Source organism: Lagopus leucura, unplaced genomic scaffold (assembly GCF_019238085.1).
Source record: "Lagopus leucura isolate 7727_CA_CO unplaced genomic scaffold, USGS_WTPT01 Super-Scaffold_739, whole genome shotgun sequence".
NCBI lineage: Eukaryota > Metazoa > Chordata > Aves > Galliformes > Phasianidae > Lagopus > Lagopus leucura.
In genome coordinates this window covers 6,929,618-6,951,754 of record NW_024962255.1, presented here as the reverse complement: position 1 = coordinate 6,951,754, position 22,137 = coordinate 6,929,618, and the positions used below count along the sequence as shown (strand labels likewise).

General features: G+C 37.0%; 1 protein-coding gene across 4 annotated transcripts in view; it reads left to right on the top strand.

Moving 5' to 3' along the window:
* The window catches only part of CCSER2 (coiled-coil serine rich protein 2), a 71,622-nt gene that overhangs the window by 24,552 nt on the left and 24,933 nt on the right, over positions 1-22,137 (top strand). For all 4 annotated transcript variants that reach the window (XM_042863035.1, XM_042863037.1, XM_042863036.1 and 1 more), the window contains exons 4-9: positions 6,534-6,624; positions 9,788-9,950; positions 10,584-10,779; positions 19,595-19,681; positions 20,478-20,564; positions 21,680-21,778. In XM_042863035.1, the coding sequence (XP_042718969.1) occupies positions 6,534-6,624; positions 9,788-9,950; positions 10,584-10,779; positions 19,595-19,681; positions 20,478-20,564; positions 21,680-21,778 (723 nt within the window). The remainder of the gene's footprint in view (positions 1-6,533; positions 6,625-9,787; positions 9,951-10,583; positions 10,780-19,594; positions 19,682-20,477; positions 20,565-21,679; positions 21,779-22,137) is intronic.

Genomic DNA, 22,137 nt, shown 5'->3' with positions numbered 1-22,137 from the left:
GGGTCGCCAACCAGCAGACCAGGCTGCCCAGAGCCACATCCAGCCTGGCCTTGAATGCCTCCAGGGATGGGGCATCCTCTTTGGGCAACCTGTTCCAGTGCATCACCACCCTCTGTGTGAAAAACTTCCTCCTAATATCTAACCTAAACCTCCCCTGTTTCAGTTTAAAACCATTCCCCCTTGTCCTATCACTGTCCTATCACTATGCATCCTTTGCAACCACTATGCAACCCAAAACATTTTCCTTAAAAGTATCTGCCTATTTAAAAAAAAAAAAACACAACACAGAAATAAAAATATTTTGCAATTCCAGTGCTGAAGTCCTGGTGAAATTCACAGAAAGATAGTCAAAATTCCTTTTTTTTTTTTTTTTTTTTTTTTTTTTTTTTTTGTAGTTTGGTTACTGATGGCTAGATGGCAGTAAAGGAACGTGACTGCGACTTCACTTGAGCTACATGTTTGGAAAGTACTATTGTTTATGAATTGATGAAGTCTCTGCAAAATGATTAATATTTCAGGTGTTCTTCCCCTTGATGCTATTGATTTTTCAGATCTTTTTTTTACATGTTCTCTCGTATTTTGAGATACAGAAGTAAAGCACTATGCTTAGCTGCCTCTTGAGAGATGATAACATCTAAGAATTAGTTCTTATCTATGTTCTGTAAACCTAAATTAAGCATACTGTGTCTCTGTAAAAATGTTTTCATGGAGGAATAAATCTTTCAGTCTAATATCCAGTAGTTAAAATATCGTGGCTTTTCAGATCAAAGGCCTGTTACACTTGTTGTCATGGCAGTCTTGCTTTGTGGAGTATGAACAAAATGATGAATGACTTGTTTGGATGTTGTGATTAATTATCTTTAATATAACTTGTAATATACAGCATTTAATCTAGCTCCTTTCCTATGCTGTTTTTAGTATTCTACAGAATTCTATTCTTGCTCTCCTCCCTGTGAGCCTTCCTCTGTTATTATGACTATTTAGTTTTTCTCTTCAGTTGCTTCTTTATCCAATTGCCCACTGAAAGTGAAATGAGTGATTAACTTTGTTTTCTCCCTTCAGGTAACCATTCTGTATAGTTTTTCTTTTATGTCACCTTTTGGGAGACTTGTGTTGCATTTCTATTTCTTTAATCATCTTTTCTCTGTCTGTTTGTGGTGTTGTTCCCAGACCCTGGAAGACTGCCTTCTCTGTACTGTTGGCCTGGAGTTGTATTGGACTGACTTCTGTAGTTCAGATGTCTGATTTACCCCCATCTGTTTATCCTTTGTTTTCAGGTCTATTTCTGTTTCTTGAGGTGATTCCAATGACATTTTGTTAATTCTTGTACTCCCTTCATATTTTTCATTGAGGGTGGTGTTTTTTTTTGTGGGGGGAGAATTTTCCTTTACTTGTGCTAACCTTCTGCACGTTGAAAATTGTTCTGTGGTCTCTCTGTAATTTTTTCCCTCTTTTTTTTTTTTTTAAATGAAAATAGCATTCATCAATTTTCATTCATCAATTCATCTGTTCTCTTAATATTTCTTTACAGAAGTTTCTTCCCTACTGACAGGATGATTCCTGTATTTTTTTAAAGTAAAAAATATTTGGATGCAGTATTGCGTGTAATGAGGTCATCATGCAACAGAAGAGCACTGATGTTATAGCTACAAGAAGCAATGTGCTGTCTGTTTTTAATGTCTGAGGAAAGTACACTTTTTGTATGAAGTGCTGTTTGTTGGACAGTCTCTGCGTGAAAGGATTGTTTTGATGCTGCTTGATGCTCCACTCACTGCTAAGTGGATTAAACGAGTAACTGACCTAAGCTGTCATATCATAGAGCCTTACCCTTTAAACTGGAATTTGAGCTTCTTACCTCAGTCTCAGCTCCCTGCATCATCTGTTGTTTCAAGAGTTTTTTGGTTTTTTTTAATGAGAACTTACTTTGCTTACTGTTTTCTGCTGCGTGATTTGAATCAAAATCAGTATTTGCTGAATGCGTAGTAATGTGTCTGTTGCTGTAGCATTAGCTTCATGTACAAAACTGTACTGTGACTTGTGCTGATAGATGTACAAGCTTTTGTAAATGAGGGGTCTTTAGTAGTAGGAAAAGAAAGCTGACATCTGACTAGGATGTTTAACTTTTTTTGTGTGGAATGTCTCAAGAGCAGCTGTCTGCTGCTCTGTAGGGACGTTAACAGCTGCTTTCCAAGTGTGGTGTAATTGTTTCCAAGCCTGTACACTTGCCTGTTTCTTTAGTCTTTTTCCCATCTCCCTACTAAGTAGGAGCATTCACTGCTATTAGGGCTCTCAGCTCATTCAGTTATATCAATTAGTCATGGATCATCTGTTTCTCCTCTAGAGCTTTTGTTGTTACACAGACAATGGTGCTTTCTTCACTTACTGAAGTATTCAGTTGAAAACCTGTCTAGAGGGACAACTAGGCAACACCATTGTAGTTGGATGAGATTTAACACTTCCAAACATGTATCTCTTTCTAAGTTGTACCATCTTGGAAAATCTAATGCTATACAAACTTGCAAAGTTACTATAAAGTAGGATAGCTCATTTCTGAGGGACTTAAAAATATCAACTTCAGTGCTAACAGTAAGTTGAATGAATGAAAGCATTTTCCTAAGGTCTCTTGATCACTGACAGACTTGAAGCATCTAGCATCTCTCTAGGAAGCCTGTTTCAGTATTTGACACCCTCACAGTAAAGAAATATTTCCCGATGCCCAGTCTGCATCTCCCCTGGTGTAGCTCTGTGCCTTTTGTGTCCTGCCATCAGTTCCCAGGAGCAGAGCCTCTGTTTCCCCTGCTCTGGGAGCTGCTGAGAGCGATGAGGTCACCTCTCAGCCTTCTCATCTCCACTTTGGACAGCCCAGGTGTCCTCAGCCTCTCCCTGCAGGATGTCTTGCAGCTCTGCTATCAGTTCCATTGCCCTCCTCTGGGTGCTTTCAAGGACCTTACTATTCTTTTTATGCTTTGGAGGCCACAGCTGCACACAGTGCTCAAGGTGAAGCTGCACCAAAGCTAACTGTGGCAGGGGAGCTGCTTCTTGCCTGGTTGACTATCAGCTTTTAATAGGTACTGTTTCTTTCAACTGCACAAATAAAATGGGATTCATCTCTTACAGTAAATTCTCATAAGTGCTAAAACATGTAATATTTGGTAGGGTTCACAGTGATGCATTTTGAAATGTTTCTTTACTTTCTGTTTTGAGGTTGTTGCCCAGAGTAGCATGACGATAATGGCTGCTAAGTTCTCATATTAACAGTGTTTCTGTGGTGCAGTTAAGTTCATTATGCACCAGTAAGAATAACAACTGGAGTCTGTAAATGCAGGTTTTGGTAAGTACTAATGAGCACATGAAGCCTGCAGGTTTTCTCAGCTATTTCAAGATGGCAGTGCTAACACTTCATTTACAAAGTGTGTCTGCATTTATCTGCATCTAAGTAGATAGCAGTAGAAAATACTTAAAGAATTCACATGCGGTGCAGCTATTGCAAAAATTCTGTATTCAGAGCTTTGTTTTCTAGCATGGAGTTTCCTCAGTGTAGTTCAGTAATGTATAATTAGAGAAACATGATGAAATGTGCTGTTGACAGAGAAGTATTTTTGGCATCTCAAGTGCTGACCTTGTTTGACATCGTTGGACTTCTGAAGCTCTAATTCAGAGAGCAAAGTAGCCTATCCAGGTTTATTAGTTAAAACTGGCATGCTTCATTTTTGTGTTGTACTTTTAAAATGCTTTTGCACAGTAATAGCTATGGTTCTTTAAGTGTTTTTGGGCACTGAACTAATGTGTCATCTTCACTGAGGTTCCCATAGTAGAGGAAAACAATGCTTTTCCTGCTAATTTTGATGATCCAAATGTGGTATAGAAACAATTTATCAACTAACAAACTGAACTTGCCCCTCAAACACCTATGTTTCTCTGCCTTTAAAAAAAAAAAAAAAAATGTTGGCTAAAAATCCTTGAGTTTCTGGAAAAGTGTGAATTAGTGGATATAACTACTAGTGGATATAATAACTATGCATCTGTAGTCTGAATGTTAAAATCACATTTTCTTTAAATTACTTCCATTTCTCTGGAAGTTTTTCTGTTACATTTATTATTCACAATGCTCTGATACTGTGTTCCTTGCCTGTGAATGCTTAAAGAACCACACGTAAACAATGTTATCTACACGGGACTTTGAAATACAGTGAACAGAAGTGGTTCTGTCTCAAGTATTCCACCTTCCTTTTATATAGCTCATGTTTTACCAAATGGATGTTAACTGCTTTCATTGTGTGTCACAAAGCCTTTCTCTTAAGTCAAGAAGTACATCCTGTTGCAGAAACGGACAATGTTTGCTGTTCTGTCATGCAAAAAAAGTCTTAAAATATGCCTTGCTCTTTGCACATTTGTAATCAAATGGGAGTACTGTATGAATGCTATAGAACCACTGCAGAACAGATGGATCAACAGTGCAGAGATGCCTATCAGTGTTCTTCCTTTCTATCAGTACATCTGAAAAATAGCCAGCAGAGGGATAGCTTTCCATGTAAACAGTGTTTTGCACTGTGGTGATGATCTGTATGCAAGTATACAGTGAAATATTTACAGAACAGCTTATTATCCAGAAAGTAATCAGCAATACAGTATTTAAACTTAATGGTTTTCACTATTGCTCCTATGAGTTGACTTTAGATGTAGTGATAAGGCTAAGAAAAATCTGCAATTCTGTTCTTAGAAAAGAAATGGATGTGAAATACGTGAGTATAATCCTAGACCTTAAGGCCAGGGCTTTTATTTGTGGGATACTAGAAAACAGAGATCAAGAGCTTTGGAGCTGTGTGACTGTTAACAATTTCCTTAGACCTGCTTTGTGTAGTCACTTAGTAGCAATAAGTTTCTTTCTTTGAGCAGTCGTGTTAAACAGAGGCTGTGTTCTCTGATCAAGTACTGCACTTTGGTGTTCATGTCGCTTTCCAGCCACAAGTGCTAGCAGCATCCAGCACCTGCCTGCTCAGTTAAAAGTATTCTACAGCCTCTTGATATTTTTTTTTTCTGCTGCTGGTATTTTTAGAGAAGGAGGGGTTAGCCTTTTTTGTTTGTTTGACAGACTTGGCTTTGCTGACATTACAGTTGTTTTTCTTTGAAATACCTGACTGGCTGCATTTCTGAATGGAGCATGATTCCATTTGGTTCTAACATTTGATGGCCTTTTTTTTGTACTACTAACATAATCTCTGCAACGCAACAGTTCATGGTGACTTCAGAAACAGCTTTATATGAAGCATAGCATTAAAGACAAAGGGCAACAGTGCTTAGTGCTGTAAACTGTTTTAAGTTTTGCTGGCTGAAAAAGATGCTGGAACACGATGATCTCATCAGTACCTTAGAAGTGTGTTTGGTCAGTGAGGGACTGACATGTTTAGGTATTTAGGAGGTATTGCTGCTGTTCCACACCAAAGCTTCCTTAAAAGCCAGAAATGTGTTGAGGTACTGGTGCTTTTCTTGTGGATCCAAAGATGCTTTTGGTAGCATTTAAAGGATTATAGAGGCCTCTCCATTCTTTATTTTGGGGAAATAATATTTGACTTAACTTTAGTTTAGGTTATTATTTATGCTGAAATATGGCAGCTAAATAAATCTTAATCTGAAAATACTGTGTCTAGACATTTAAATGGAGTCAAAAGGTGTCGGAGTTATGACACCTGAAAGATGGAGTAGAAGCTAATAGGTTAATGGAGTTAATCAATTATACTTTGCAATTGCGTTTTGTCTCTTGCTGTAAGATAAGTGTGCCACTGCCTGAGAAAATCTGTGGTTGCTGGAAATTGTGGAATGTTGTTATTAGATTTAATGGAGGTATTTTCTTTTAACAGTATTCAAGAAAAGACAGTGTGTATTTCTGTCAAGAATAGGTGTTCAAAACACAAGTGTCTGGTATTGGCATTATGTTTAGCTTTGAAAATAGGAAGATTCAGTTCTGCTCCGTATTTGTTTAGAAAACATTCTTCCCCATTCTTTTTTTCTTTTCTGAATAAATTGGTCTTTAATCCTTCAGTCAAGCCTACATTTAGAGGAGCAGAGTTCTTAACTTCCTGATGTTTAAATCAAGATACTGCAGGTTCCCTACACCTTTCCTTTGTGATTAACTTTTGATCAGTGTGACATGAGTGCTGGAACAAGATAGTTTAATCGTTTAACATCATCTTCCCACAAAGTTGCCTCTGAATTCCAACTGAGCAAAATCAGTTTTAAAATGCAGGCAGAATAATAATGAATAGAAAATTACTTGGAGATTTGCATAGGTCCAAGGTAGGAAATTGCTTTAATCTTTCTATCTAGTGCTGTTATCAGTATCACTGACCTAAGATGAGTATAAAGATGATTAGTTGCTGTAGTCTCAGGTAAGTCTGGTCTTGGCCTTAAGGAGAAGTGGCTGTTCACTGCATCAGATGTTGTATCTAATACAAATGTAGCAAAGCATTGAAGTAAGCCTTTGTGGCAAAGGAACGAAGTATATGAAAACACCTCGATTTGTGGTTTTCTTGTAGGATATCTTGAACAATCTTGATTCCTGTGATCTTGAAGATGATGATCTCATGCTTGATGTAGACCTGCCTGAAGACCCACCTCATGATAAAGGTTAGTTGAGTACCCAAGTGTTTTTACTGTCAAATTGCATTTGTTGAATTTTATTCTTCTGACTTCTTCAGTAAGATGATGCTTGCTTCAATTTTTTTTTTTTTTTTAAATTTAGTTAGCTTTTTTCTTTGCTGAAATGCAGGATTTAATACAACAAACTTCAAATCTGAATCTACAAAACTTACTGCCTTTTATAAAACAAGAAATAAACAAAAGTAAGCCAACCAAACTTTGTTGCAGACTGCCTTTAAGCTGTTGGAGATTTGAAGTTTATTTTGTGGTAACTTAGTCCTTCAGTCCCATGCATCAGCTATGTTTGAAAATGTTGCTACAAATTTTACTTTTTAGCTTTGGACAGTGTAATTTTTTTTTAGGTAGTTTTTTTTTTTTTAATACAAAATAACAACTATATCCTAGTATATTCTATATGACTCTGTTACAGTAGCCTTAGGTTTTAAATTGCAATATATTGAAGAATCTTCTATTCTGCTTCTGTTGTTAAGTTCTGGTAACCTTTTAATGGAGACGATAGATGCCACTAAAATGGTACAAATTCAAACCAGAATGAACTGGTTCAGGTAAATAATGCCATCATTCTTTATCAAATCCTATCTGGAGAGTTGCAGGCGTTTGGTTTTGGTCATTCCTGACCTGCTCTTAAGAATCGTTGCTGGCTGTTGACCAAAGGTCTGACCTACAATTCCCATTTCAGTGGAGGCCGACGTGTCTTAAGCTGAACAGAAACATTGGATGTGGACCACAGTAGTGCCCTGCCCTGTACAAATGACACTGAAAATTTGGGGCACTTTCTAAACCTTTTTTAGCTACCTACTTAAATATCTTTGTGTGTTTTTCTAACTTTTTAAAGGCATGAAGATATTTTTTTTTTAAAGAAAAAGCAGAATATGTTACTTCATATTACTGTGATTTTTTTCTTCCTTCCCCATAGCCGTGCCTTCTCCAAATGATTTTTTTTTAGACCTGAAATATTACAAAGGCTGACCTAATATCTGCTGCAGATCGCTTTTAATGTGTGTTTGTTACTAAACTTGTTGATACTTAGTGTTGATTGTTTGGTATAATTCAGCTTTTCAGCCCAGATGCTTAAGATTTTTATTGTCATTGTCTGGAACGAATAAAAAACCAAGCATAGGGGATTGCTCACAGTGCCAGTGGTTATGCACTAACTATTCTTTCAATAATGGTAATTGTTATCTTGTTGCAAAAACTCAGAAGCAATTATAAGGGGAAGATCAAGTTTTTGGTAAATTTCCTTGTTTATGAAACATGCAATGCATCTGCATCAGTAATTCCATTTAAAATTAATTTGAAAACTGTTCAAAATACATGTGTTTTGAAGATGAATGTTTGCCACAAACATAAAAAATTAATTTGCCATTCAATCTAGAGACAGGTGATATACTGTTTTTATTTTACTGCTTTCTTAATTGCATCACAATAATAAATCTGTACACACACTGCTATTCAAGTGTCAGTGGTGTTCATTTAGCTGGAATATATCATGTAACTACAGCAATCTGGGCTGACTGAGTCAGTGGTTCAGGTGAAGAAAGTAATGTTTGGGATCAATGTTAGTTAATTACTACTTTTTTGCATTTTTTTTTTTTTGAAGTGAAATTAACGTGGAATAAATTAGATATATGTGCCATAATTGCTTCTCTGCTGAAGATTTGGTGATTTCAGAATAGCCTGAAACTGATTCATCTTATGCTTTCCCTTCAATAAATAGGACTACTGAAAAAGTGAATTTTATTCTGTTAATATTCTTATGTTTTTATTTAACACCTCAATTTGTTCTCCAAAGCAGAAAAATCGTAAGAGTGTCATAACTTACTGGAGGGTTATTTTGCTTTGACCTATTTGGACTTCCCTGCAGTGCAAGCTGTAGAAAGATGCCTCTGATGGAAAACAAATATTCTGTTATTTTAAGTGTACAAGTTACTTTATTATCTAAATTTTGGTTGTTATTGATCTAGTTGATGTAAAAAACAAGCAAAAAAACCCAAACAAACAACAAAAAAAGACTGAATTGTACGATATGAGCACTTGTTTTGTTTGGCAGCGCTCCTTGCCGACCCCTTTTCCATACTTGTGTGCAGCTACAGTGACGTCAGCCTATTAGACTCCCCAGGTCAACAGAAACTCCCCTTGTTTCATTTTGGAGTCCAGGATGCTGCTCGGACACTATTTATAGCAGCCGTTCTAGTTCAACAAGTATGCAGTGTGTGAGGATGGCAGCCTTAAATCACAGGGTAAAACTGGGCTCCCTTCCCACCAAGGCGCAGGCTGGGAGCGCGGCAGGAAGGAAGGCCTGTTTATGAGCGTCTCACGCGGCTATGGCTGAGTAGGCAGCCGAGCAAAACAATGTCCTGTTGTGTAGATTGATTCTTCTAGCAAAGGACTGACGATGTGAGGAGAAGCTCGTTGGGTAAGTGAGAGAGACAGTGTAATGGCAGGAGAGCGTTTCAGGACTCTGCTGTGCCTGACGGCAGGGGCAGCGTTTGTTTTGGCTTTGTTTCTAGTGGCTTACGAGCTGTTGCCAAATACAGCATTTGCTCACTTCAGAAGTTTGTGGAATTTCCTTTGCTTTGCAGAAGTTAGTGTTTTAAAGAGATGATTTGGTTTGCTTGTTTTAAATTGTGCTTATTGTCCTGGTAACTAAAGTTTAAAATTCTCTCAAGTAGAAACAGAGGAGTTTCTAGAATGAGATACGTAGGCATATTAAGTAATTGTTTTGTTCTGTAACAAAGTACTGACCTTTCTCTAATATTACCATATTTCTGTTTGTCAGTTGTTATAACTTCTTAAAAACCTGAAAATACTGTCTATAAGAGAGAAATAAGTTCCCTCAGATTATTTGAATATTTTTTCCCATTCCTATAGCCCTATTTCCTTCAAATGATTTTCTTAGACCTGAAATACTTTAAAGGCTGACCTCTAATTCTGCCACAGGTTACTCTTTTTCTTCTTAAAAGTTTTGTATGCTAGTAAAATCCCAACCTCATTACAGAGATCTGCTTGACTGTTCTTGGGGGGGGGGGGGGGAAAGCCCTGCATCTGCTATCAGCAGGTAGTAAACATTTTATTTACATGATTCTGGAGAACAAATTCTATATATTTTTCTAATTTCTTTTCCCTGCAGATGAATGTGAAAATATGAGCCGTTATGATAGACAAGACAGAAATGCTCGGCAACATCAGGAAGGATTCTGGAAAAGAGCACCACAGCAGCGGTGGAATGCACAAGATCACTATCATCTTGGTCATACTGAGCACTATATTCATGGTAAAAATGATTTGAACAGGTAAAGGATTTTTCTTTTCTCTTCCTGTTTTGAGAAATCTCTTTTGTCCCTAAAGAATGTCAAGTGATAGTGGGTAGTGTCTGTGGATAGTATGCTGAAGTGGGAGCACCACTGAGATTTGTAATGATTTCTTTGTGAAACTCAGCTAATTGAAATGAGAATGTTTTAACTTGAGCTGGAACCTACTTGGAAGTGTGGTTTGTTATTTGTCTTCACAGGGTACTGTAAATGCTTGCTTAAATTACTGTATCTGTGTGAAAATTAGTGTCTTGTTAATTTCATGTTTCAAGTGTGAACAGTTTTTTACTTCATTTTTAAAATAAATTTAGTCCTATAGATCTTATAGGCTAGCTTGCATGAATGAACTTATAGGAATAGTGATGAGCCAAGTGGTTTTAGGGTCCTGTAGTTGTTAGCCTGTGAGAGATTTATGTGAGTGGGAAGGAAAATGAAAAAGCACTGGCATTTTTGATTCTTTTTTTCATTTGTATACTACAGCACATAAATATAGCCCATGTTACATAAGTTTGTGTTACTAAATGCTCCCTAGCTCTAGTTTGTTAGCCTTCTGTGTGTGTGTGTGCATCTATATATAAATATATGTATAAATAGATATATGTTTATTTTTATCAGGGAATCAAACTACCTAGAGTCTTCTGTTGGTCACTTTGAAAGCTATGGCACACCAAATTTTTACCAGGCTCCTAGACAGCTGGTGAGCTTACCGGAGAATACTGTGATGCTGGATGAGATGACACTTCGGCACATGGTCCAAGACTGCACAGCTGTGAAAACTCAGTTATTGAAACTGAAGAGATTACTGCACCAGGTGAGCTGCTTAAATGGAATGAAAGCCAATATGTGCAGCCCAGATGGGCTGGTCAGCTGGTCCTATTAGACTGCCATTTTCTGCACGCATTGATTTTTACAGTGTTTAAGAAAGCATACACTTTTCATTGCTATTTTAAAGTAGCACTTTTCTGACATTTCAGCACTTTACTGAATACAAAAATATTGCTTTTTTGCTTCTCTGTGGAAATAATGGGAAATTAATCAGTAGATATGAAGACAGTCTTTTATTTAATAAGATCCTAAAAAGCTAGGAATAAAAAAAAATAAAAATCAATCATATTGACTTGGCAAATGCAAATTTGTTCAGTGGTAGTAGCTTTTTCTTTTAATAATAATCATGAAAAAAGCTTTGTGTTCTTCACTCTTTTAATCATTGCTATTTCAGCAGGAAGCTCTGCAAGTCCTGCTAGGTCAGCTCTTTTGGAAGTACTGAAACTTAACCTTACCTATGTGTTGTCATAAATTTTTAGAGCTTTTTCATTTTACCTCTGCTTGACTGAGAATCTTTTGGACCCATTTACCCGTTAGCACTGAAGAATGTGTGATATTTTCTTTGTTTATTGCAGTTTTTCTCTTAACAGCACAACATAGCAAAAAGAAATTTGTGCCTTAAAAGTAAAACACTGCAAAACAAAAAGCAACTCAGTCGTGAGGCTAATGGGAGGTTATGACTCTGCCTTTGAGAAATGTGAGCATTTCCTTCCCATGGTAACCAGGAATGCTAGAGATGTTTTTCCAGTGATGAAATCAGGGGTACAATTGTACAAAAAATAACAGCGTTAGGGAGGATGTGTTCTTAGGGCCTCGTGTTGGAGCAGGCAGCATAGGCTGTGCTTTCCAACAGCCTCAAGCGTGTGATGAGTGTACGAGATAGCAGAGGACTTCTTAGCCAGAGCTCTTAATGCCTTTAACACAAGGATAATGAAACAACTAGGCAAATGATGTGTGCTTGAAGTTCAATGTGTAAAGGTGTGCAAGTTAGAGCCAAATAGCGTGGGGCCTTGCAGAGTACTGTATTTGAAGTCTTGGTCTAATTTATAATAGGCTTCTCAGTAAATTGACAAGTCATCTTGTTTAAAAACAAAAACAAACTTAGAAATTCGTTATTCCTAATTTGTACATTCTTAATCTGCTGCTTCTTTTGCCAAAAGTTTGATTTCTACCACTGTTGTGTAAAAGTTAGTTTTGTAATAAGAGCACTAAAAGCTTTGCGTATTTTTCCCCCTTGATTGTGAATAAAGTTTGTGTAATTGTTTTCAAACTGAGCACTGATCAAGGACTAGAACTCAGTTTGGGTCATGTGGCAATCTTATGGTGTGTAGAAAAGCAAGATGAAGTCAGAGCTCCTCTCAAGTGCAAGCTTTAGTAAAGGAAGCAAAAGTTCTTAGAGGTGGCATCTATGCTATGAAATGTGCAAACGTTACGTTTCTAGATTTGATTTTAGGAATGTTTCTAATTGGGGTGGGAGTAGAGCTATATTCAGATCTAAGGTGTGAGAAGTTTTTTTTCTTAAAGTTGTATTTGAAGTTGTTACACAAGTGATAAACTGTGGTATGCCATACTACAGAGCATAGTGCGTAACAAACGTATACCTAGGAGGCTCCTGGAGAGACTTGTGCTGTTCTGCATTCATTGCTGTGACTGTCGTTCACATTGCCATATTTAGAGTATCTTTAAATAACAGAGCTGCATCAACATGGTTTCATGTTGTGTTCAGCATTCTGCCTGCAAGAATAAGGAGTTAGAGCAGTTGAGCCTTGTCTGAACTCTTTGTTACCAGGATAGCAATGCCAGCAGTTCACATGCTGTCTGCTTGCTTCTCACATGCTGGTATCATTCTATCTTAAAACACTGAAGTACCAATTGGAGGGTTTATCGTATGCAGTTTTTTTGGAAATCTTTACTGTGCTAATTGTGAACTTCTTTAATTTTGCAGTTATGTTGTATCGACTTACACAGAGGGAACAATGTACCTTCTTGCACTAAATGCAGTTTAATTATTTGCAGGAAGATGTTGAGCTGCTGGCACATGTTCCTACGTAAAACTTAACTGAATCACTAACTTCGTGTTGTAAGCAGTCAGTGACCAGTAGTAAGTGGCATCTAGAATTTGAAGCCTCTTAAATAATGGCTAAGGTACTTCATTTGTGTACCTAATAGTAAATATGCTTTACTTTGATCTTAAAGGTTGCTTGCTTCTTCCTCAATTTCTTAAACTTGTTGCTCTAGATTGAGGCTACAGAAGTAATATGCCACTGCTTCCTTAATTGTCTCGCTCCAGGTGCACTGGAGCCTTTGATAGGCAAGGGCTGACCATCCTCTGTAGTAATTCCTCTCAGAAACAGCAGCAGTGATGCTCTCCACCTTGTCTTATCTCAAATAAGCACTTGTATTTTAAGGAGGACTAAAACATGAAATGTGTAGGCTTATGAAAATGTTTCTTTTTAATGTAGCTTTCGTTAATGGAAAAGAAATTCTGTTTTTCAAATAGTTGTAATATGCTGTAATTGCAACAAATACTTGTTGTAATATGTCAGATATGAATGTTTCAACTGTATGAGCAAGTGTGAATGGGGAAAGGAAGTCTGGTGTAAAATTTCCAAGTGTGCCAGTATATTTTTGCTGAGGGATTAAACCCCTAAGTCACTTGAGTTCCTTTAAAGTATATAATTGTGTTCTCTTTGATTCTGGTGAGATCTGTCAGAGATATTTTCCTTTTTCACAGCAGTCCTGAAAACAAAACAGCTACAGACTTAATTGATAAAATCAATACAAAGGCTTCTCTTTGTTGTGTATAACTTGTAACTGTGGTGGTGGTTTTATTTTTTTCTTAACCATGAGATAGTTTGCCTCACTGATTAACCTCAGCTGGATTTGACAGTTGTGTATTTAAGTCAGCAACTAACTGCACTCCTTCTGGGTGCATCTTTAATTTTTTAATTGGAAGTTGCACTTTTTAGGAGTATAATGACGTCTGAACTGCATGTGTGCAGTTGCTCAGTGGTGTTGTCTTACGTTGTGTAATTTAAAAAGTCCATGAAATAAATCCTTCCTCTGTCAAAATACTATGTAGTAACTCACCTTATATTACATGCTGGCAGTTTAAAACCATCTTCAGATGGAGTTAAGAACTGTAATGGATTTTGCTTCATCTAAAGGAGGAAACCAGTAGTTAACTAATATTTTGCTATGCTGTTTTCTGAAGTTGGCTGTTTTCTGGAGTAAATTCCTAGCTGAAATAAGCTACTGTCATAGGAACGTAGTTATTATTTCTGTTACTGCCCAGTAGGGGAACTGCAGAATGTTCTGAAGACTGTCATTGTTTGTCTTCTGGTTTTGTGTATTTTGAAACTGTAAGCTAAGTGATAGCAGGGGAAAAAAAAAAAAAAAAACAAACAAAAAAAACCAACAAACCAACAATGTGGGACACTGGAAATATCTGCTGTGTATTGCTGTAGGGTTGTGCTGTATATTAGGAATGGGTGGTGATTAGCTGTTACGTAGTCCTGCAACTTGTTGTTACTAATATGAAGGGAGCTTAATCATGCTTAGTCATTAGTAATAACAGTAGAACAGAAATGTACAACTACTTGAGAATGTCTTGTTATATAGGCAGAAACCTTTCACACAAATCACTTTCAGAGTGCACCATCTGTATTACATAGCAGATTTTTCCAGCTGGCAAGTGAATCTTATAGGATCTGTCCAAATGCTCATCTGCTGACTCTCCTCTAAATCATTACTTTTTGCTTCAGTGGAAAATGGAGGTCTAATGGCATTAACAGAATAAGGTCTTGGTTTATACTGGAAAAAATTAGTTTGAATTTAGTGCTCTGTAGAAAAACGAGTACCAATAGGAATCTGCTATACTTGAATACAGCACAAAATGCAGCACTGCTAATTTAGTTTTCCTCGTTCTTTCTGAGACATGATGGAAGCACAGACAGAAGAAATAGTCAGGACCTTCCACTTACTCAAGCAGGAACTGAATTAAAACAAAGAAAATGAATATGGGGAGCTGAAGTTTGAGAAAGAAAGGGGAGGCGAGCTTCAGAGTCTGAATTAACTTGAAGTGTTCAATTACTCTGCAGTGTGATTAAGTGCAGTAAAAAGGTGATCGATAAGCTGACTAATACTGGATGGCTAGACTGTCAGTACTCCTAATGAAACACAGTGACTTGAGCTCAGTGATTTGAAGGAATTGAATGACATTTAAAGAGATGCTACCAAAAGAGAATGACGAGTCAGAAATGAAGTAAATTAGAATAAATTAGAAGCCTGGGAAAATCAGTAGCCAACGAGAGAGTGAATAAGATAGGGCAGAATGGTGTGTAATTGTAAAATAAATAAAAATAATTGTTTTACTGTGCAGCCAACATGAGAAGAAAATTTTGACAGTGGAAGCAAAGTGGAAATTGTTGCACTGAGGAAGATAAAATGTGTGTCCCTATGTTGACAAGGTCTGAGCAAACTACAGAATAATGTGGCTAAGGCTTATAAATCAGCTGAAGTTCAGGGCTGTGCCTCACTCAGTGATTAGGAGTCTGTCTTGAAGTTAGTGCTGGTGCAGTTTTGGGTGTTACAGGATATTTCGCATTAGCTGAGTAGGGAGTTTGTTGATGTGGTTTAGATGCAGCATACTCTTTAACTCTGCACAACTACTGATGGGAATTCACAAGGCCAGTTCTGTAAGTAGTCCTTTGTAATCTTTTTGAATTTGGCCAGTAAAACACTAGATGAAGGCAAGTGAATTATTTGCTTAGACTGCTAGAAAACTTGAGCAGCAATGTATTTCCATAACCACAGTTTCTAGTTGCAGATGCTCCTGCCACCATGTCCTGCCTGTATGGAATTCTCTGTGGATAAAACACAGCTTAGTGCAGGTGCTTGCTAGTCCCAGAAAGGGGATGGTGGGTGGATTTGTCTACAACCTGCCAGTTGGCTATTCCTGTGTGCTGTCTGAGCTAAAAGCTACCTTCCTCACTGACCCACTTTGTTAAATAACTGGTGCTAAATTATGGAATTTGAAATAAGGGTTCAGGCTACTGATGATTTGTGAAGTAGGAATGCACTCAAGAGAAAGGGGAAACATGGTGCTATGGAGATGTGTTTGGTTAGGTGGATTTTGTTTGTTCTTCTTTAGTCCTGATTTTTTACTAAAACCCTTAAAAACAAGGAGAGCTAAAGAAATAGGCAACACAGCAAAAAAAAAAAAAAAAAGGCATGTCGTAGCTTCAGACTGTTGGTTACTATCTATTGGGCTGTTGTTTTAACAGTGTTTGGTGATAGACAATTGAAACTGTGATGTTCATGGTAATATTTCAATGAAACCAAAGTCAAATGCACATTAAAATGTCAAGTGGTAAGCAGGCAAATAGCACCCTCTACTTGATGAACAGTTTTCTGTTGGCTTATTTACAATAATGCTGAACTAGCAAATGAAGCTGCTCAAGTGATCATTTTGTAGTGCAAAGGAAACTTGGAATCTTTCTGTAATCTGCTTGAGAATCAATTGCCTAAAAAGCCTTGAAAACTTTGTTATTTTTCAGCTTTTTCATGAGCTGTAGTTGTTGCAGTGCTCAAAAAATTCTCCACTTGAAATTATGTTCCTGGCAGTATATTTTAAAATCCTGCATGTTGAAAACACAGCTTACATTGTAAGGAGCCACAAGATAATTACTGAAAATTAATTTGCTTCTAATGAATAGAGTTTACTACTTAATAGAAGAATCCAAAATATGTCAGTGTAATGAAAGCTGTGGCCTTCAAGGTTTGAGCTTATTTTTCTGTGAGTCAATGTAGGAGTTGTCTTCTAGAACACAAGAGAGAAGGGTGTTCTTTCAGGAGTTCTACCTGTGATCTTACATGTACGTTTAGCTGAAAAAAAAACCTGCATGGAAGGTAGTGCAGAGAAATACTAAAATGTTACAGATGTTGTAGGAATGCTGTAACATCTGTTGACATCAGTTTTCAAAAAAATAGGGGTAACTTTTTTTTTTTTCAGGACCAACTTTGTTTTGGATGCTCAGTGATTATAGGGAGTTTGTGTGGGTGTTTTTTCCCACTCCCTCAACCTGTTTCCTTTAAGTAATTGTTAATAAGTTTGGGATGATTTTCTAAATCTTGCTGTTGTATTTTGTAAGTTTCCAGCTTCAGACTTCCAGCTCTAATTCTGTAAGCCACTTTTAGACACTTCTCAAAGCTTGTGGTTACCCCCAGTTTGTTGCACAGGGACCACCCAAAACTGGGCACATGCTGCAGTGGATGCTGCTGTTGACTGAAATAGTGAGAAATTTCCAGTTAATGTGACTGAACTGAAAACCACTGTAGATTCAAATAGATTGCTGATGAAATATCAAGCAAAAGGTGTGATCTGACACTGCATTGATTGTCAATTGCTTGATTGCTACTTGAGAACCAGCTTGATTAAATATATAGATACGTATTTCAGGTTATGAAAATGAATCTCTAGCTAAAGACTCTCCTTACATGGCTAAATGTGTCAACATGTACAGCATTAGTCTCTTAGCCTCATGCCTACAGTGGAAGTACTGCTTGATTATAACTAACAAGAAAGTTAGAATGTATTGTTTGATGTTTTAATTGATATTGCAGCCTTAAATCTGGGAAATAGTAACAAACATTGCTATTTCTTTTCTCCCCAGTGCTGCTGTTTCACAAAAGCAGTCTTCTGCTAAGGAAATTAAAATGTTTTATCCTTGCTTGTTTTAAGTTGTAGCTTATTTGTCAGTATGCTTGGTAAGCATTTGATTTTGATATGCTTAATAAGCCATCTTGAGTTGCTGTTTTGCTGTTTTTTGCATTCATTGTCCATGTTTGGCACAAATGAAATTAGTTCAACTGTTCTCAATGCAAATTCATGGTATACTGAATTATGTATTCTACTATTGTAAAAAACAAAACGAAACAAAAGCCAAAACCTAAGCACAAAATAATGCCATACAAACACAAACAAAACAAAAAGCAAAACAAAGTCAAACAAAAGCATCCAGTTGGGTTAAAAGCATCAGCTTGGAAGCTTTTATAGGTAACTGCAAGGTGTAAGGTTTTTAACTGTATCACAAACCTAGGGTTTGAAGTGATATGTTCTGTCCGAGTTTCCCAAAGTTGATGTCTTGGTGCATGATTTCTAAGCGACCAAAAATAACATGCATTAAACCAGTTACACTGTTTTGCAAATTCTTCTTCTAATTCCTGCCCTTTTTCACGGTACTTGGAAAGCCTTCTTATTCATACTGCTTTCTTTCTCCTTTCTTGTTGCAACACAATTGAGAAAAAAGCAAAACAAGGAGATCTGCACAGATTAGTCCAATATGTGTTCACAGTGGGGTACACAGTGATGGTGTTAGATTTGTGTTCTTTCCCACTTGCACTGAGATTATGGTATGTAATAAAATGATTAGAACAGGGGTAAGGGAATTGGTGCAGATGGACTTGGCTCTTGCTTTGCTGGTGAGTATCAGGTGCAGTGTAGGGTGTGAGTGCTTGAACTGCCAGAGAACGTGTGACTTACACTGTTTGCATTGGGGTCATAATCTGCTGCTGTAGAACATTCTATTTGTCCAGTTTTGTGCATTGTATTGGTATTCTACCAATACCAGCTGTAGAGCTTTAAATGCTGTGAGGCTTTGTACATTTATTTTGCTTTATATTTTCCCATTCCCATAATGAATCCTTCACAGTTCCAACTGTGACACCAGTTATATTTTTTTCTGTGTGTAGTAATTTAAATAGTTATTTCAAGTTGACAGATTTTATCAATGTTTTTTATTGTTGCTCCCTTACTTTAGCATTTTAGAGAAGTTTGGGATGAAGTAAGGTTCTTTACGATATTACTATGCAAAATAATGAAAAATATTTCAAAATGCTGTAGAACTATATATTGCAAATTACTGCTTCATCAGTCTGTCTCCTGCTGGTGGTCTGCCCAGGGGCACACAACTGCTTGTGGATTGAATTAAACTGCATGTTGGAAGGCTGAAGCATATGCCTTAAAGGACATAAATAGGACTATCTTTTTTTTCCTCACAGTTGATCTTTAGTATTTGAGCTGCAGTTTTATTTTGGTGATTTTTGAGGGTGGACTTGCTGGCTCAGACTTGCAGTGGTTTCAGACAGGTTTTGAGATGTGATCATCTATGTGTTTTGTATTTCCTGTGGATGTGCTCTTAGTGTCAGTGCTTCGCAATATATCCAAGTAAAATTATCCTTTGATATCATTGCTGGTTTTTGCATTTCTCCTTATTGTGATTAGTTTCAGAACGAGAAGAGGAAAGAGTGCTCTTTCACACTAATAGTTTTTTCTAATTGTTATTTAGTTCTTATGACCATGAAATAATTTTGTATTTGCTTGCACAGTAGCAAATGTTACTACTTTTAATGAAGAACATTTAGCTGAAGTATCTTGGCTGCATATTTTGGTGTTACTTAGACATATTTGAAGATCTAAAGGAAATGAAGCTTTTAAAATGGCACAGCATCACTATTTCATCCTGATTTAAAGCATTTAAATACGATGGCCAATTTTTGCACAAAATCGATGCTTTGACATAGCTGCAGCTACTTCGTGAGGAGAGGTTGTTCATGGCTCTGGGCAGTATACATGCACTGCTGCAAAGCAGGCTTTTATATCAGAGAAAGGAAAACAGGAGAACTAACAGGGAGGGACTTCAGGTGCTGTAACAGGCTTTTCAGAGAGATGATGTATTTATATCTTTGAAAAGGGGTTATTTAAGCAAATACTTTGACAGTTTGTTCTTGTTCTCTGTCAGAATGATGAGAATGTGTCGCTCCAGGACATCTCACATTCGATACCATCAAGTCCAGAACCACAAGAACCTGAGTCAACTTATTTTAAGGTAAATGGCACCGATTTACTCCTCAGAATAAGGGATACAAACTTGTTTGTATTTGTCTTGTGAAGTAGTGCCTCTTCTATCTATTAAAACCTACCAGATATGTGTGTATCATAGAATCATAGAATGGCCTGGGCTGAAAAGGACCACAATGATCACCTGGTTTCAACCCCCCGCCATGTGCAGGATCACCAACCAGCAGACCAGGCTGCCCAGAGCCACATCCAGCCTGGCCTTGAATGCTTGCAGGGATGGGGCATCCACAGCCTCCTTGGCTATATGTATAGATTATCTGAGTTTTCTTTAAGCAGAATGGTTTATTCGACCTTCTAAAATACTCACAAATGGCAGTACAGTTAGTTAAAAAAGTTAGTTAAAATAACTTTGCTTTTCTATGTTAGTAGCAGTCCTGGGAATTATCAGCTTTAGAGTAACGTCTGAAAGATTTTTCTCGCTATTTGTTAACTGTTAAAGTTTGAAAAGGCCAAGTTTCCTTTGAAGCATAATAATACTATAATTATGTACTTTGATTTTCTGTTGGCTTGTATTCCATGTTCCTTAGATGGTCTAATATTACTAATGCAAGTACCACTAGAGGTAGTGTTTGATGGTTAGTCTTCAAGTTTCTTTGTTCATAAGGTGTACTCCTTACCACATCTCACCATGCAAATAAGATGAAGAAAGATTGTGCTAATGTTACTGCTAGGGCTCCATGAATCTCTGCTGTATATCCTATAGAGCTGTTGATTTAGATTGTGGCCCTTAGGGAAAAACTCATATTGCCTAATGCTTTTTGTAGACAGAAGACTTATTGAATGAGATCAGGCAGCTTAAAGATGAACTGAAGAAGAAGGATGAAACAATCAACCAATTAGAGCATCAACTGGTAAGTATAATTTTTAATGCTTAACAAAATCCTAAGGAAGCACTGCAGAGTGCAAAGTGAATAGATATTTCTTATGAAGGCTTTAAAAGGGATAACCTTGTAGTTTTTACCGTTTTCTGAGGGGGTCTTTCATTCAGGAGGCCAGTCATGATTTGTATTTTTTTAATATTGAGCAAATAAATACAAGGTGTTGCTCTGAAACCAGGGGAAACTTACAGATCAGGTTCAGACGAGCAAACATTCTTAAGCAAAAGTATCATATAGCTGTTCACTTCTTACTCCTGTTCTAGACTAGTTTTGGATTTTGCCCTGTGTATTTCTGCATTATCTTCTGTCAAACTAGTTCACTGCAAAGTAGTCACATTTTTAAGCCATTTACTAAAGTTACTTAAGATAAATTACTTTTTAAATTTACTTCAAACTGATTGTCTCAACTCAGTCTCAATCAAAAACATGGAGGAATAGCACAGAGGAAGGGAGTGTATGAACCCACTTAAGTGTATTTCGGCCTTTCTAAGAACATGGCACATGGGAATAACTTTTTCTTCGAATTTCCTGTGCAGTCCATGCATTTTCTATGACAAATGATACTGTATTCTTATCATTGCTTTCAAATACCTACACATACTTTTTCAGTTATTGATAGTGAAACAGACTTGCACCACAGAATGTGCAAGACTGACATGGGGTATGAATTGTTCATTTTATAACAAATTTTGTAGTAGTTGCCATGTAACTTCCTTTGTTAAAGTGCAGAAACCTCCACAATGTTGTTCCAATTTCATCTCTTTGCATATGCTGAGTAAAGATTTTGTATGTGCTGTTATGTAGCCATTCATCTTGATATGTGCAGTTACTGTTTTTAGGTGCATATGCATATATATGACAAATCTTCCAAGTGCTTTCCTCAGAAAGAGAAACAATCCAGGGGAGCAAATTGTTTGATGAGCAAACTAACACAGGGACCAGTACTTCATTTTTATCAGTGCATAATGGACACAGTAACCAAATACTGCCAGCAGGTGTTAGGTGCTGGGTCGGAATGGTGCTTTCCAACAATCTTAATTAGCTATTTTCTAATAGTTCTCCATTTTCTTTCTTGGGGGGTGTTTAAGGCCAGTAGATGTAATTGCCAGAAGGACAGCCAAAAACCCACAGTGGCAAAGTGCGCGTATGCTGATAAATTCACACAAACTTCCTGGAGGAGGAGTTCTGTGAGTAAAACTTGTGACTTTTTGAGTTTCATTCCTCTGTTTTATAGTTAGTGCATATGCATGAGTTTGCCATACTTAAGAGATTATGTATGCTGTTTATTAGTTTTTTTTTATCTGTATGTCCTTACTGCTGTGCTTAGCTTAAACATTCTTTTGCAGACCTAATCATGTTTGAAAAAATAATTACAAACATTTATTTTAATATATGTAATTAAACTTCAGAATTCTCTCTTTAATCATCTTCTGAACATTTGTGTCATATTCAACCCAAGCTGTATATCTAACCATACATTAAGACATTTTCTTATCTTGATTTTGAAGTTGGTTTTGTTTGAAGTTTAATCATTTCTGTGTGTGCA